Below are 15,449 nucleotides of genomic sequence, written 5' to 3'. Positions count from 1 at the left end.
ACTCTGGGTTTTTTTTATTTATTTTTTTATCACGGCTGCACGCGGCTTTATATATTTTAGATTTTATACTGATTTTATACAGACCATAATGTGTTTTTCTAATCAAAAATCTGCACACCCACTGGGAATTAAGTGTTTCAGAATAAATAAATAAAACAATGTGAGTATAAAGCTCATGGAGGTGTCATCTGAGTCAATCGATCAAAGCACATTGAGCGGGAAATCCTCTTCTTGTTTGAAAAAGAGGAAACGCGCAGTCATGCACAGACGTCAAATATTAGCCAATCACAAGGCCTACATCCTCGCGACACTATCAGCACGTGGTGGTAAAATGATTTAAAAGCAGGCGTGTAACACAGAGCAGCATTTCCCGCGCAAGGAGAACAGAGAAGTTTACTTCAGCAATGGCAAGAACCAAGCAGACCGCTCGTAAATCCACCGGTGGCAAAGCCCCGAGGAAGCAGCTCGCTACCAAAGCCGCCCGTAAGAGCGCTCCGGCCACCGGCGGCGTCAAGAAGCCCCATCGTTACAGGCCCGGGACCGTGGCTCTCCGAGAGATCCGTCGTTATCAGAAGTCCACCGAGCTGCTGATCCGCAAACTGCCCTTCCAGCGGCTGGTCCGAGAAATCGCTCAGGACTTCAAGACGGATCTGCGCTTCCAGAGCTCCGCTGTCATGGCCCTGCAGGAGGCCAGCGAGGCTTATTTGGTCGGTCTGTTTGAGGACACCAACCTGTGCGCCATCCACGCCAAGAGGGTCACCATCATGCCCAAAGACATTCAGCTGGCCCGCCGTATCCGCGGAGAGCGCGCCTAAACCCGCATCAGCCACATCAAACCCCAACGGCTCTTTTAAGAGCCACCAAAATTGCACTAAACGAGACGACTTCTAATTTAACGCTTACTATCGATCAAAAGTTGTATTAACATTAGTTGGTACACCTCAAAAATTACCATTATTTAATAATAAAAATATTTTTTTTATATATATATATATACACACAAAAGTTCTTAATGTCTTTGAGAAATAGTTTACTATTTAAATTAATATATACAACTTGTAGCTAATAGTGTAAACACGTTCTTTACAGTTTTTCACAATTGCGAAAACATTTCTTGAAACTTTTGTCCACTTTTTTTCACAGCATTAAACAAAAACTAATCTTTATTAACAAAACCATCCAGAGCATCTAGTTACACAACAATGTTTATTGTATACAGAAAACAATTTGTAATTATGTAAAAGTATATTAACTAGGTTGAATATATTGTACACCATATGCACTCTAGTTTAGTATTGTATTGCATGTCTGTACATTCAGCACTTGCATACTGTGAAAATACTGTAATTCAAATGCAAAAGCCCAAAAAGCAGTGGTGTCAAACTGGAGGGCCACAGCTCTGCACAGTTTAGCTCCAACTCACACCTGTTTGGAAGTTTCTAGTAATCCTGAAGACCTTGATTAGCTGGATCAGGTATGTTTGATTAGAGTTGGAGCAAAACTGCAGAGCTGTGGCCCTCCAGGAATTGACTTTGAGACCACTGCCAAAAAAAAAAAAAAAAAAACCTCTAAATGAAACATATTTTGCAGTACACTCAAAAAAGTTGTGCAACTGCAAAATTCATTCTGCCTCAGCATCACATCTGTGTGTTGGGTTCATCCTCTTCCTCGTCTCTATCATGTTCCTCTTCTCAGACATACTCTTCCTCGTCTCTATCCTCTTCCTCCTCTTCCTCTCAGATTGTTTCCATCCATTGCTCGTATCATCATTCAATGCACCTGTGCACTCTGAGCTGCTTTATATTTCCCACAGCTGGTTTGAACACATCATTTTTGAGCTCATCCAGTTATCAAATGTTCTACCTAAAAAAAAAAAAAAATACTACAGTAATTTATAGTAAATAGTGTTTTTGAACCATAATATAGTAAAGTACTTGAATTAAATTAGTGTGGTTGCTGTGATAATATAACAACTGTAGTAATATAAACAAGTTACAAACCTGATTCCAAAAAAGTTTGGAAACTGTACAAGCTGTGAATAAAAAAGGAATGCAATAATTTACAAATCTCTAAAAACTTATATTTTATTCACAATAGAATATAGATAACATATCAAATGTTGAAAGTGAGAGATTTTGAAATGTCATGCCAAATATTGGCTCATTTTGGATTTCATGAGAGCTACACATTCCAAAAAAGTTGGGACAGGTAGCAATAAGAGGCCGGAAAGTTAAATGTACATATAAGGAACAGCTGAAGGACCAATTTGCAACTTATTCGGTCAATTGGCAACATGATTGGGTATAAAAGAGCCCTCAGAGTGGCAGTGTCTCTCAGAAGTCAAGATGGACAGAGGATCACCAATTCCCCCAATGCTGCAGTGAAAAATAGTGGAGCAATATCAGAAAGATTGCAGAGTTTGAAGTTATCATCATCTACAGTGCATAATATCTTCCAAAGATTCAGAGACAACATATGCTCCCATCCAGACGTCGTCTCTTTCAGGGAAGACCTTGCATTTTCCAGCATGACAATGCCAGACCACATACTGCATCAATTACAACATCATGGCTGCGTAGAAGAAGGATCCGGGTACTGAAATGGCCAGCCTGCCAGTCCAGATCTTTCACCCATAGAAAACATTTGGCGCATCATAAAGATGAAGATGTGACAAAGATGACCTAAGACAGGTGAGCAACTAGAAGCCTGTATTAGACAAGAATGGGACAACATTCCTATTCCTAAACTTGAGCAACTTGTCTCCTCAGTCCCCAGACGTTTGCAGACTGTTATAAAAAGAAGAGGGGATGCCACACAGTGGTAAACATGGCCTTGTCCCAACTTTTTTGAGATGTGTTGATGCCATGAAATTTAAAATCAACTTCTTTTTCCCTTAAAATGATACATTTTCTCAGTTTAAACATTTGATATGTCATCTATGTTGTATTCTGAATAAAATATTGAAATTTGAAACTTCCACATCATTGCATTCAGTTTTTATTCACAATTTGTACAGTGTCCCAACTTTTTTGGAATCGGGTTTGTACTTTACCCAATACTGTACTAAGCTTTCTACAACTATATGGTATATTATACTACAATACTAGTTTACTGTAGTAAAAACTAAAGGATACTACGTGATTTATAACAGTTTATCAGTTCACTATAGTTAATACTACAGTATGCTGTAGCATTGATTAAAGTGTTGTAAATACTATAATATATACAGTATACTACAATTTACTATAGTATGGTTCAAAAACAATATAGTATTTACTATAAATTACTATAGTATTTTTTCACCTGCCGCATGGTCTGTTTTAAAACTTTTATCGCATGTTGAAGGCCAGAGAAGAGATTATTATTATGCAGGTACAAATTCAGCTAAGAGACCTACAGTTTAAATCTCAGAGGCCTAAAATCATTTATATTCTGCACATATATCTGAACTGTCTAATAAACTGTTGATCTCCAGCACATTTCATTGTCATTCAGTATCTCTGTATATTACATGACAATCTTCATAATATTCTCTTTATCAAATGATTCAGTAACATTTTAGTATAGGGAAAATATAAACTATTAACTATACCTTTTTCCTCAATAAACTCCTAATTTACTGCTTATTAATAGTTAGTAAGGTAGTTGTTAAGTTTAGGTATTGGATTTAATTAAGAATGTAGAATAAAGTCATGCAGAATAAGACATTAATATGTGCTTAATAAGTACTAATAAATAGCCAATAGTCTAGTAATATGTATGATAATAAGAAACTAGTTAAAAGGCCGTAAAATAAAGTGTTACCAATGACTTATAAAACTTGATTTTTTAATATTAAAGCACAGGGCTCGTTAGATCAGTGTTAGGGTGAAATCACAGTGTTTTGTGCTCGAACTATATTGAGGGGAGGGGCGTGTTGCGCCTTGTGACGCGGTGCTGGTTTCTATCAGGTCCTGTAAGCAAATGTAAAAGGCCTCCTAGTAACACTCGTCTACCATTTTTTATCATCGTTTGATAGAGTTGTGTTAAACATGTCTGGAAGAGGCAAAGGCGGTAAAGGGCTCGGAAAAGGAGGCGCCAAGCGTCACCGTAAAGTTCTGCGCGATAACATCCAGGGAATCACCAAACCCGCCATCCGTCGTCTCGCTCGCCGTGGCGGTGTCAAGCGCATCTCCGGTCTGATCTACGAGGAGACCCGCGGAGTGTTGAAGGTGTTTCTGGAGAACGTCATCCGCGATGCCGTCACCTACACCGAGCACGCCAAGAGAAAGACCGTGACCGCCATGGATGTTGTGTACGCGCTGAAGCGACAGGGACGCACTCTGTACGGCTTCGGAGGATAAACTTCTGAAACCAGGAACAACTACACCAACCCAACGGCTCTTTTAAGAGCCACCCACTCTCTCACTTAAAGAGTCCAATGTTTGTCGACCACACATTGAATTATAAAATGTTTTGTTTTCTGAATTCAGCATGAACTTTAGCAAAGTTCAATAAACTCATAACCTTTAACAGTAATGCATGAAGACTATCAACATCTTTCCCCCGCTATAACCGTAATGGTTCCCAAAATAAAGAGTTTTGCTTTATATAGTGGTATTTGTTATATAGCGAACTATTTGTTTCTGTCACACAATCCTTACTAATTCAGCAGATACTGTGTTTTACAAAACAAATAAAGGGGCATTAACATTAAAATAATAGCAAAGTTAGCAGAAGTGGAAATGCAGAAAACAAAAATGTTATTTATTTTACACAAAAGGTCAAATTGGCTTTTATTTACTATTTTGTTAGTTTATACAGTTAAACATTTTCATGAATCAAAACGTTTATAGGAAAAAGACTTTGTAAAGGGTGTCTGACCATTATTTGTCTCTTTCCTCCAACACTCCCTCAATGGCTCTATAATTGTGTTAAAATTACACGATGGTTCACAATATTTGTCTAGAATCGCTTATTTTCTCAAACTAATAATAAAAAGAGCGGGAGACGAAACAAAGGACACAGTCAGGGTGTAGTTCAAACTTTGAGCGGTTGGCGGCGGCGCATGTGATTGGCCCTCATTCCGCTCGTGACGCTTTGAGTTGTCCAATGAAATACGACTTTATGGGTTTGGCCTTTTAAAAGAGGCAATCTGATTGTTTCATGTATCTCTTTAAAAATTAGCACAGGGCGGTGAATAAATGCCTCTGTGTCGCTTCTGACTTCACATTGCTTTGTGAAGTTTGTGTTCAAAAAGCATCATGCCTGAACCAGCAAAGTCCGCGCCTAAGAAGGGCTCCAAGAAGGCCGTCACGAAGACCGCCGGTAAGGGAGGAAAGAAGCGCAAGAGGTCCAGGAAGGAGAGCTACGCTATCTACGTCTACAAAGTCCTGAAGCAGGTTCATCCTGACACCGGCATCTCTTCCAAGGCGATGGGCATCATGAACTCTTTCGTCAACGACATCTTCGAGCGCATCGCCGGTGAGTCGTCTCGTCTCGCTCACTACAACAAGCGCTCCACCATCACTTCTAGAGAGATCCAGACCGCCGTGCGTCTGCTGCTGCCCGGAGAGCTGGCCAAACACGCCGTGTCCGAGGGCACCAAGGCCGTCACCAAGTACACCAGCTCCAAGTAGAGATTCAACCGAGACTCTCAGGCGACCCAAAGGCTCTTTTAAGAGCCACCCAACTTCTCCTTTAAAGAGCTTCGGTTGTAAACTAAGATATCTGTTTGGAAGTGAATCTAGGATAAACTATGGCTGTTTGGAATGACGTGGATAAAGGGGAAAAATAGGCTTTACAGTTTTGGACAAATTGAATTTAAATGCACAGCTGAAATTCTCAATTTTAGCCCTCAAATGTTTTTAGTTACAAATCATGTACTTTTATTGCTGTTAAAAGCACTTCAAAAGCTTGAGCTCATTAGTAACTGTTGCTCCATCATCAGAAATCTGCATATTAATGGGGATCAAGTTTACTATATGCATTTCACAAATGCATATGTAAATGCATGAAGGTTCATTACTGTAGACAGGAAGCATTTGGGCCTAGTTAAGTTGACTTCTGATTCTACATTGTCTGATTCTCATAGTAAATTAGTTTAGTTGAAATTCACTTGTCAGGAGGGTGTTTTTACAATAAAGTCTGATAAATCTTTCAGTCTTTGGATTTCTCATTGTCAGCTTATTATGGACTAATGCCCTGCAGCTGTCTGAAAATGTTTTTTTTTTGTGTTTTTTTTTTTTTTTAAGAAATATCTTCCAACTAGTCAAATGATGACTGAAGCATCTAAGACTGAAGGACAATGAGAACTGAGAACTGAATATTACTGGAGCAGCTATTATGATGCTTCAATGAAAGAAATCTAAGTTGTCAAATATTGGTGACAACATGGCATATTGAGAGGTTTATGAGCAATTTATGTAGAAAGCCGGTTCATTTTTGACCTGGAACACTAGTGTGACTTTAGTGCCATTTTGTACCAAAATAAAATAATTTCAAAACAAGCTTCCTAGTTAAACATTAAAGCATGGTCCATGTACATTTTGATAGTTTGTTTTCCAATTTGAAATGAAATAAGCAGAAACGACAAAAAAACGACCCTTTGTTTTTTTTTTTCATTTTTTTGTTTTTTTTTTTGTTTACCGAAAAAATGTAGAGTGTCTTTGGCTTGCAGAGCTTTGATTTGATCCCATAGGGCCATGGGTGTGTTCATGGTCCTGAGATATGTTAAAATGACAGGAAGGTTGCTCAGGAGTGCACTGACAGACTTCACTTGGCATGCCCATCTTGTTGTGGAGAGCTGTACAAGTTCACATGGATTTAATCCAAGTTGTTTCTGGATTTCTACAAACTTGTTGTGATTCACAAGGGAACTACTGAAAAATGTGTACACATTCTCCAGTAATTCAAAGAATGCAGTAGCTTCAGGTATAGCTTTGCACGTGTGGCATAGGACAAGGTTGAGCTAAGGGTGTTGCTCTCTGAAGCGGGCTTGGACACCCCGCCATGATGAATTCGATCCTCAGCTGGACTGAACTGGAATAAATACTTTGAATGTTGTGATCCTATCGGACATATGATAGCGACCTGAATCGTAACAAAGCACTGTTCACCAGAGGAGAACTGGCCCCCGACTAAGCCTGGTTTATCCCAATTTTTTTTTTTTTTTTTCCTCCTCCATTTTAACACCTGTTTGCCACCTGATGTCACCTGTTGGAGTTTGGGTTCCTTGCCGCTGTCACCTTTGGCTTGCTTAGTTGGGACACTTGACATTTGACTTAACATTTGATATTCAACAGTGCTTTGATCTGCCTGCATTGACACCATTTTCTTTAAGAGCTGCTGTGTCATTCTACAGAAACGTCCACTTTTCTGTCCCTAGACTTTACAGAAATATTACACTTAAAAAACACTTTAGGATTACAATTTTTTTATATTTTAATATGAAACAATATGTTATTTGAACAATGAAACCTTGTTGAGCCATCAATGTGGCAATATTTGTTTTTTAATTAATTATAAAATTCCAAGCGCCACAGAAGTGCTCGTCCCCACAGTCATGTACAGAGGGAAAGGGCTTTATTTTGAGCTCACAAACAGGTTTTCTACCATTTTAAATACAATAATGTATGCATAACTATCAAATATATAATGTAAATGACATAAAAAAACCAAATGCTAAATAAATATTATACATTTTTTAATGAATGTAGTGGTCCCCTGGTGTTGTGACACTGGTGTTACCTTTAACAAAAATCTCTTATTTTGAAAGAAAAAATCACACTGATGACATCACTTGACTTCCTTCTACCTGTTTCCTGAAGATCAATGAAGAAAGGCCAATGGAAAGTCCACTATCTCTTTTCAGTTATCAGAAATTTTAATTAGAAAATCATAATTTCATATGAAGCTTTTAGTTGAAGTCACTGGTGTGACCTACTTTATTGCTAGGGAATTATAAAAAACTAGAATACAAATGGATTAAATTACTTAATTTAGTGAATATATCATGATTCACAACATGTGGATTGATTCCTTGCAGCAGCCATTTTGTAAAATGCATTTTTCATGAAAAATGTCACTGGTGTTACTGTCACTGGTGTTACCTTTTTATGAAAATATCACTGGTGTCACCGTCACTGGTGTTACCCGTTTATAGATAAACTTTATTTAAAGCTATTCATTTAGTTATTTTGCATAAAAAAGCACTAAGATTACATGATTCTAACTTTTCTTTCTCATTGTTAATCCTCCTTTGGTCAGATATGGCTAAATTAAGGGATTTGGCTAAATTCAGTGCAGCGACTTTAGTTTTAAAATGTTGTTTATGATCTTTTACTGACTGCTTTCACTAAGTGTCAACGATAGTCTTTTATTGTACACCAAATGTAAAAATTTAGTCCAAACTACTTAATTCTAGTTGAAAAATTAAGGATCTTTGGTCTTATGTATACGTCACTGGTGATTAATTTTGTCACTGGTGTTACTGTTTTTTGTCTGTCACATTAAATAAAATGTCATATGTGACATAATAATAATTTTACATTAATTGAATTCTGCTACACTCAAGAATTAAGATTTAAAGGATTGCATCATTACTGGTTTATAACTGTTTTTCAAAGATTTTTATTGTTATAGCAAATACATGGTTGCGCAATTGAATTAACATCATTCAATCACACTTTTAACTAACCTGATTAAAATAAATAACACATAATCTCCTTATTTTTTGCATTATTATTATTAATCTGTAACTCTGACTGAATGTGCAGAAAAAAATTGAGAAATAATATTTCATAAAAATGTTTAAAAATGCCAAAGTAGTAAGGTAACACCAGTGACAAAAAAAGGGGACATGCAATCTTTAAATAAATGTACAAAAAAATAAAAAATCATTAAGCTGTCATTTATGTGTATTCATAAAGTCCAAGTGTAATATAATAATGTGGTCTAAGTTTAAATGTTAAAAAAAGAAATATATTTTAAGACATTTTGTCATACCAGAAGTGGACGTTTCTGTAGAATGACCCTATATACACTTATCAATGTAAAGCTGCTTTGACACAATCTGCATTGTAAAAAGTGCTATATAAATAAAGGTGACATGACTTGACCCCCCACTGCTCCACTCATGACAGATGCGCCATCGTAGACTTGTGCTACACACATAAGATCACCCAAACTGTGCATCTGTAGCACTTCCTCTATTGCATCTGCAATGGACTGTGCATCAAAGCTCTGAAGTTTCTGCAACCCAAGGAAACACTCTCGCACTGAACCCTCTTGTGTAACAAAACACACACAGACAGCAAGCTGCTCAGTGTGTCTGTCTCTAGCTTTATCTGCCATCACAGAGTACATCTCTGAGATCTTCATTTGCTTGATGATGTCTTCTGTGATCTCTTGTGAAATGCTATTTATGATTTCTTTTTGGGAGAAATGAGAGAGGTGTGTGGTATGAGAAGGGGGAGTATATTTTTGTAAAAATGGGTCAAATTGTTTGAGGAGCTTCATAACTTTCAATAAAGCTGCCTTGATTTTGGCTAGACTCCTGCTCATCATGCCCATGGAACGGGATGCCTTGCTTTCCTAAAAAGGTGGTTACTGCCACAATGCGATGAAGGTATTGGTGCCTCTCTGATATCTCTGCTGCACTAGCCATTTTCAGCTGCTCAATTACATCCCCTTGAGTTTCCGTGCTTTTAAAACTCTGCCAACATGTGATGGTAAACGTATGGAGGGCAGAATTCTCATGCTCCCGAAAGGATTCCAAAGCCCTCTTCCAATTTGAAAACCCAGAGCTACTTAGGGCATCTTTATTGTTGCTAATGTTCTGCCTTCCATACAGATGACAAGAGAAGCAAAATGCGGAGTTTCGCACTACAGAGTACTCCAACCATTTAACACTCTGAGGTATGAGGTATCGCCGGCGATACCACCGCGGTTTTTTTCTTACCAGTGTGAAAGAGACTCAGAATACTCCGTCAATGTTGCACATACAATTAAGAGCTATACACCATTTTAATCTGTTGAATATCTTCTTTTATTTGTGTACACTCAGAGTAAAAACAAAATGTTGTGCTTTTTGCAAAATAAAGAAAACTAACATGATGCGTGATCTCTCGTCTCCCTCTGAACAAAGTCCAATCTGATAGTTCTCAGAAAATGAACTGTAACTTAGTGAATACTAATCACACAAAAAATTAGACTTATGTCTAAAAAAAATGTTGAAATGTCAGGTTTTAAATCGTGTAAGTCAAATCGAAAACAAACATTCTGTGTTTATGTAATCTGTGTGAAAAGAGAGCCATGTCAGAAATCCGTGATTCAGCTCATTACCCGCTAATGCGGCCACGCCCACGGAGGGAGCGCTATTCAGACGCAAATTCAGTCAATACATGCATACATCGTCTCAATCGTGTATTTATTGTCTTGAAAAGTGTTTTGAATAGCCATAGTTAGTGATCTCTGGCCTCTGTTAGTTCGGTTAGTTCCTGGATTGCCTATTCTTCTTTAGTGCTCAGGCATTTGTGGACTAAAGGTGCACAGAGCGCCCTCCGGCTGCAAGTATGAATTGAAAACACAGTATCCAGCACTCATAGTGATGACAGTAAATATTGAATAATTACTCCTCTGTATAGAAAATTGACATAAACATATGAGAATCCATCAATATTTCTCCAAATGTACATGCTTTTAAGCTAAAAGCCTATATGAAATGCCATAGAGGTAACATAATTGTTCAGACACTTTGCATCACAGAAATGCATTATATTTTAAAGAATACAATAGAATACCATTATTTTAAATTGTAATAATATTTCACAGTGTTGCTGTTTTTTCTGTATGTTTGATTTACACCATCATGAGGTTTGAGACATGATCACAGAGGGGTTTTTCACAGCCTACCTGTCTGAAAGAGCTCATTATTTATGCAGCTCATTAGAGCTCTTTATGCAATTCTTTTGTCTGAGTGAGAATCACCCATTATTCATGATGATTCACGCCTCCACGCATACTGTGTTTCTTGACCAAAGATATTTTAGAAAATGTAAATCTCTCTATTGTTTTATATGAAGGAGTAGGAAGGATAATTTTTACATAATTTTGAAGCAAAAACTCTAGTCTACAATCTCCAATACCCAGAAGTCTTGTGAACACAGATTTAATATTATTTTTTTGGCCTTATTTCAGTGACTTAAGTTTTTTGTTTTTTCAATAACCACGCATAAACGTTATTCCTTCAAAAACAAAAACATGTACATACATGTTCCTCACATATTATGGTAACCTAGTTTGTGCTGAATACAGTGTAATGACACTTTTGTCATTAATATGTTTATGAACAACTGAAAAAAGCACAAATGTCAGGGCATGTCAAAACTTCTCCAGGCCCCAAATCAGCCTCAGACTCCAGAGGGTTAAACTGCTCAAACCAATTTTTGTTAAAGGTGCTGTAGAACATGTTTTCTAAAGATGTAATATAAGTCTAAGGTGTCCCCTGAATGTGTCTGTGAAGTTTCAGCTCAAAATACCCCATAGATTTGTAATTTTTTTTATTCATTTTTTTAACTGCCTATTTTGGGGCATCATTAAATATGCGCCGATTCAGCCTGCGGCCCCTTTAAATTCTCGTGCTTCCTGCCCCCGGAGCTAGCGCTTGCCTTAAACAGCATAAACAAAGTTCACACAGCTAATATAACCCTCAAAATGGATCTTTACAAAGTGTTCGTCATGCAGCATGTCTAATCACGTAAGTATGGTATTTATTTGGTTGTTTATATTTGATTCTGAATGAGTTTGATAGTGCTCCGTGGCTAAAGCTAACATTACACACTGTTGGAGAGATTTATAAAGAATGAAGTTGTGTTTATGAATTATACAGACTGCAAGTGTTTAAAAAATGAAAATAATGACAGTCTTGTCTCTATGAATACAGTAAGAAACGATGGTAACTTTAACCACATTTAACAGTACATTTAGCAACATGCTAACAAAACATTTAGAAAGACAATTTACAAATATCACTAAAAATATCATGTTATCATGGATCATGTCAGTTATTATCGCTCCATCTGCCATTTTTCGCTGTTGTCCTTGCTTGCTTACCTAGTCTGATGATTCAGCTGTGCACAGATCCAGACGTTAATACTGGCTTGTCTAATGCCTTGAACATGGGCCGGCATATGCAAATATTGTGGGCGTACATATTAATGTATATTAATGTTATGTAACAGTCGGTGTTATGTTGAGATTCGCCTGTTCTTCTGAGGTCTTTTTAACAAATGAGATTTATATGAGGAGGAAACAATGGTGTTTGAGACTCACTGTATGTCATTTCCATGTACTGAACTCTTGTTATTCAGCTATGCCAAGGTAAATTCAATTTTCAATTTTTCAATTTTTCTATGGCACCTTTAAAAAATTGGTTATGTGTAAGTGTACTTCTGGAAAGTATTTAATATGGGGGAAAAACACACAGCATCCATAAAATGCATGTGAAATTATACTGCAGATTGAATGGGTTTTCCCCTCTGCCTCTGCTTTTCCTCTTTAACAATCTTCAGTATCTGTCCATTTTCTCACCTGGTTCTTCTTGTTCTCTCTCTCTCTCTCTCTCTGTCCTCTCTCTCTCCATTTTCCTCTCTCTGTCCTTGCACTACAATCACACAAAAAGCCTACTTTATTTAAAGGTGCTCTAAGCGATGTCAAATGTTTTTAGGCCAAAACATTTTTTGTCACATACAGCAAACATCTCCTCACTATCCGCTAGCTGCCTGTTCCCTGAACACACTGTAAAAAAACGCGGTCTCTGTAGTCGCCACAATCTCCGAAAACGGCAATAAAAACAAACTGGTGCAGCCTAGACCACGAAACATAATAAACATGCTCCAGCCAATAACCGACAAGAATGATTTTAAATGCGCGTTCATGACTGTTTCAGGAAGCACGGAGGGGAAGGGGAGGAGGAGGAGGAGGAGGGAGGGTCTAGCTAGCCTCTGTTTTGTTTGACAACACTTCGAACGTCAACAGGAAGTTACTCCACCCAGGATCACTTAGACCACCTTTAACTAATGGTATTTAATCTGATAATAAATAAATACATTTAAGGTTGGGGAGAGTCTACATAACCGTTTATTAATACATTTCTTATGTGAAATTGGACTTCACCACAATGAATGTGAACAAAGATGTGAAAAAGCAAATTGCTTTGGCATATATATAGTTATGTACACTTTCTCACGTTAGCAAAACGTTATTTTAAGCTTAGCATAATATTCCTGCAACATTCTCCACCAAATTTCATTAACAATACAACATTCAAAGAACGTTTATTTGGAACATTACAAGAACGATAAAATGTCCACATTAAACATGCAATGTCATTTTTTATATATCATCTGGATTTAAGTAAAACATATCCAAAGGAATTTTTGAAAAATTTTGATGTACTTTGGATTTATGAGTTGTATCTCCTGAGACATGGGTATAAAATAAGGATTATCCACAGTATTGACAATGAATGGTGTCTCAATGTAAACTGGGCTCCCTGTACTGGTCAATAATAAATAAATAAATGTGACAATGTTAATATTTACTTGTAAAACTGAAATTATGATGTTTAGTTGACTACATCTTTGCAATTTTAACTAGATATTTTCTTGCAGAGTTTCACACAGCTCATTTTATGGTAGAACAGGGGTGTTCAACCCTGCGGCTGGAGGGCTACTGTCCTGCAGAGTTTAACTCCAACCCGGATCAAACACACCATTTTAGTCGACAGATGTTTCAGTTATTTAGGTATGTTTTTAAGACTGTCCAGTTGGTTTGTTTGTGTCTAGTGCGAATGTGTTGTTGTATGTATACATGTCCAGTTGGGCTGTTTGTTAATTGCTTGGCTCAAGAGTAATAATCGCCTTTAAAGGGTTAGTTTACCTAAAAAAAAAAAAAAAAAAAAAAATCAGTGTCTATCTTCTGTATGATTTCACTTGAGTCTCTTCAGACCTTACTGTACATGCATTATGAGCTTCCAGAACTTCTGATTGAGGCTGTGTGTGACCTAATTGAACTCTTTTCCATAAATTGAACACAGAAATAAATAAAAAAAAAAAGTATAAATATCAAAAACAAATAACAGTTTTTTTTCTTAGTCTTATTAAGTGCAAACAATAAGTGCAACTATAATCAAGGTACTCTCTCAATGTACAAAGTGCGAACAGAGACCAGAGCTAAGAGGTGGTTACAACTGCCTAAGATAGGTTTGATATTGGGAGACATGCTATTGTATGTATTTTGCGCGCATCAGGGAGCTTGTGTTTTACTTTCGCTTTGAAATTTAAAAGTGGCTGAGCGTGCACTCCATAAGATGAGACATTTATAAGATGCTTTGGCTCAGTTGGGCAATACTGTGATCAGTGATCTTGCCTTACTCTCGTCACATGATCAGAGAACTGTGATTCCTGCTGCACTGTGCGCGACTCTTGCTGGATGAGCAGAGCAGATGTTTACAATAGTTTACAATTGAAGCAACTCAACTAGAAATCTTGTTACACCCCTAGTGCAGGAACATTATTCTAACCATAAAATAACATTTAACATTAATGAATGTGAACATTTTAACATTCTTGGAATGTTCCAAATAAACGTTCTTTGAATGTTGTGTTAATGGAATGTAGATCAAAAGAATAAAATTAATAAAATGTAGGTCAAAAGAACATTGCAGGAACGTTATGCTAACCTTAAGATAACGTCCCAGCAATGTTAAGCAAACTGGACATTTCCACGTTTTAGAACATTTCAAATCACCGTTCCCACAACCAAAACCGAACGTTTGGAAACATAACTTTTTTATCTGGGGATGTGTCCAGTGTGTCTGGATCTGTACCGCGATCCTCACCTGCTGCTATAAGTTATTACTACATTTGAACTTCTTTACAAACATTTATTATTTTATTTTATTTTTTTTCTTGTGGATGAGACGGAGCAGATAGTAAAAGAAAAACATCATCAAGTGTCCAGCATGCATGCGGTCTTTCAGTTTGGTTAAACCGTTCTCATGTGTGCTGGACACTTGATTTTCTTTCTCTATCTGCTGCATCTCATCCATGAACAACCTCTTTAACTCTTGTGCGGTGATCAAAACCCTTTGCCTAATTTGGTGTTCAGGTCAAAAAATGATGACCTTTTAAAATTGCTTGTATGTCTCTCAGTTCACTTTATTATCTCTAAATATTGGATTCAGTCTTTTTTGTCAGCTTGTTTTCTTTCGATTAGCACAGGTTTTGTATTTCTTTTTGGATCTGGCTGATTGCAGACCTCATTACGCTGAACTTATGCACCTCAATTGTTGACTGAAAAAAAAAGAAAACATTTAATGGTAATTTTGGCAAAATTGAATCAAATTTTAATATATTCTTTACAATTATTCACACTAGTGTGCTTTAATGTGTAACTTGTTTTCAAAT

The 15,449-nt window shown here is 37.0% G+C and overlaps 2 protein-coding genes, 1 pseudogene and 2 gene segments (V, D, J or C); 3 read left to right on the top strand and 2 right to left on the bottom strand.

Annotated features, from left to right (window-relative positions):
- LOC125247272 overlaps positions 1–15,449 on the bottom strand; it is a 241,774-nt pseudogene that overhangs the window by 159,723 nt on the left and 66,602 nt on the right.
- LOC125247268 overlaps positions 1–15,449 on the bottom strand; it is a 93,370-nt gene that overhangs the window by 23,479 nt on the left and 54,442 nt on the right.
- LOC125247270 overlaps positions 1–15,449 on the top strand; it is a 213,203-nt gene that overhangs the window by 160,836 nt on the left and 36,918 nt on the right.
- LOC125247317 (histone H3-like) lies at positions 390–4,423 on the top strand. The gene is made up of 2 exons (XM_048158569.1): positions 390–733; positions 4,019–4,423. Exons 1-2 carry the CDS (start codon positions 405–407, stop codon positions 4,341–4,343), a joined length of 654 nt encoding a protein of 217 aa, XP_048014526.1. The 5' UTR covers positions 390–404; the 3' UTR covers positions 4,344–4,423.
- On the top strand, positions 5,187–5,634 carry LOC125247304 (histone H2B). The gene has a single exon (XM_048158560.1). The coding sequence runs from the start codon at positions 5,244–5,246 to the stop codon at positions 5,616–5,618; it is 375 nt and encodes a 124-aa protein (XP_048014517.1). The 5' UTR covers positions 5,187–5,243; the 3' UTR covers positions 5,619–5,634.

This window comes from Megalobrama amblycephala, linkage group LG15 (genome assembly GCF_018812025.1).
Source record: "Megalobrama amblycephala isolate DHTTF-2021 linkage group LG15, ASM1881202v1, whole genome shotgun sequence".
Lineage (NCBI taxonomy): Eukaryota > Metazoa > Chordata > Actinopteri > Cypriniformes > Xenocyprididae > Megalobrama > Megalobrama amblycephala.
This window is presented reverse-complemented; position numbering and strand designations above follow the sequence as displayed.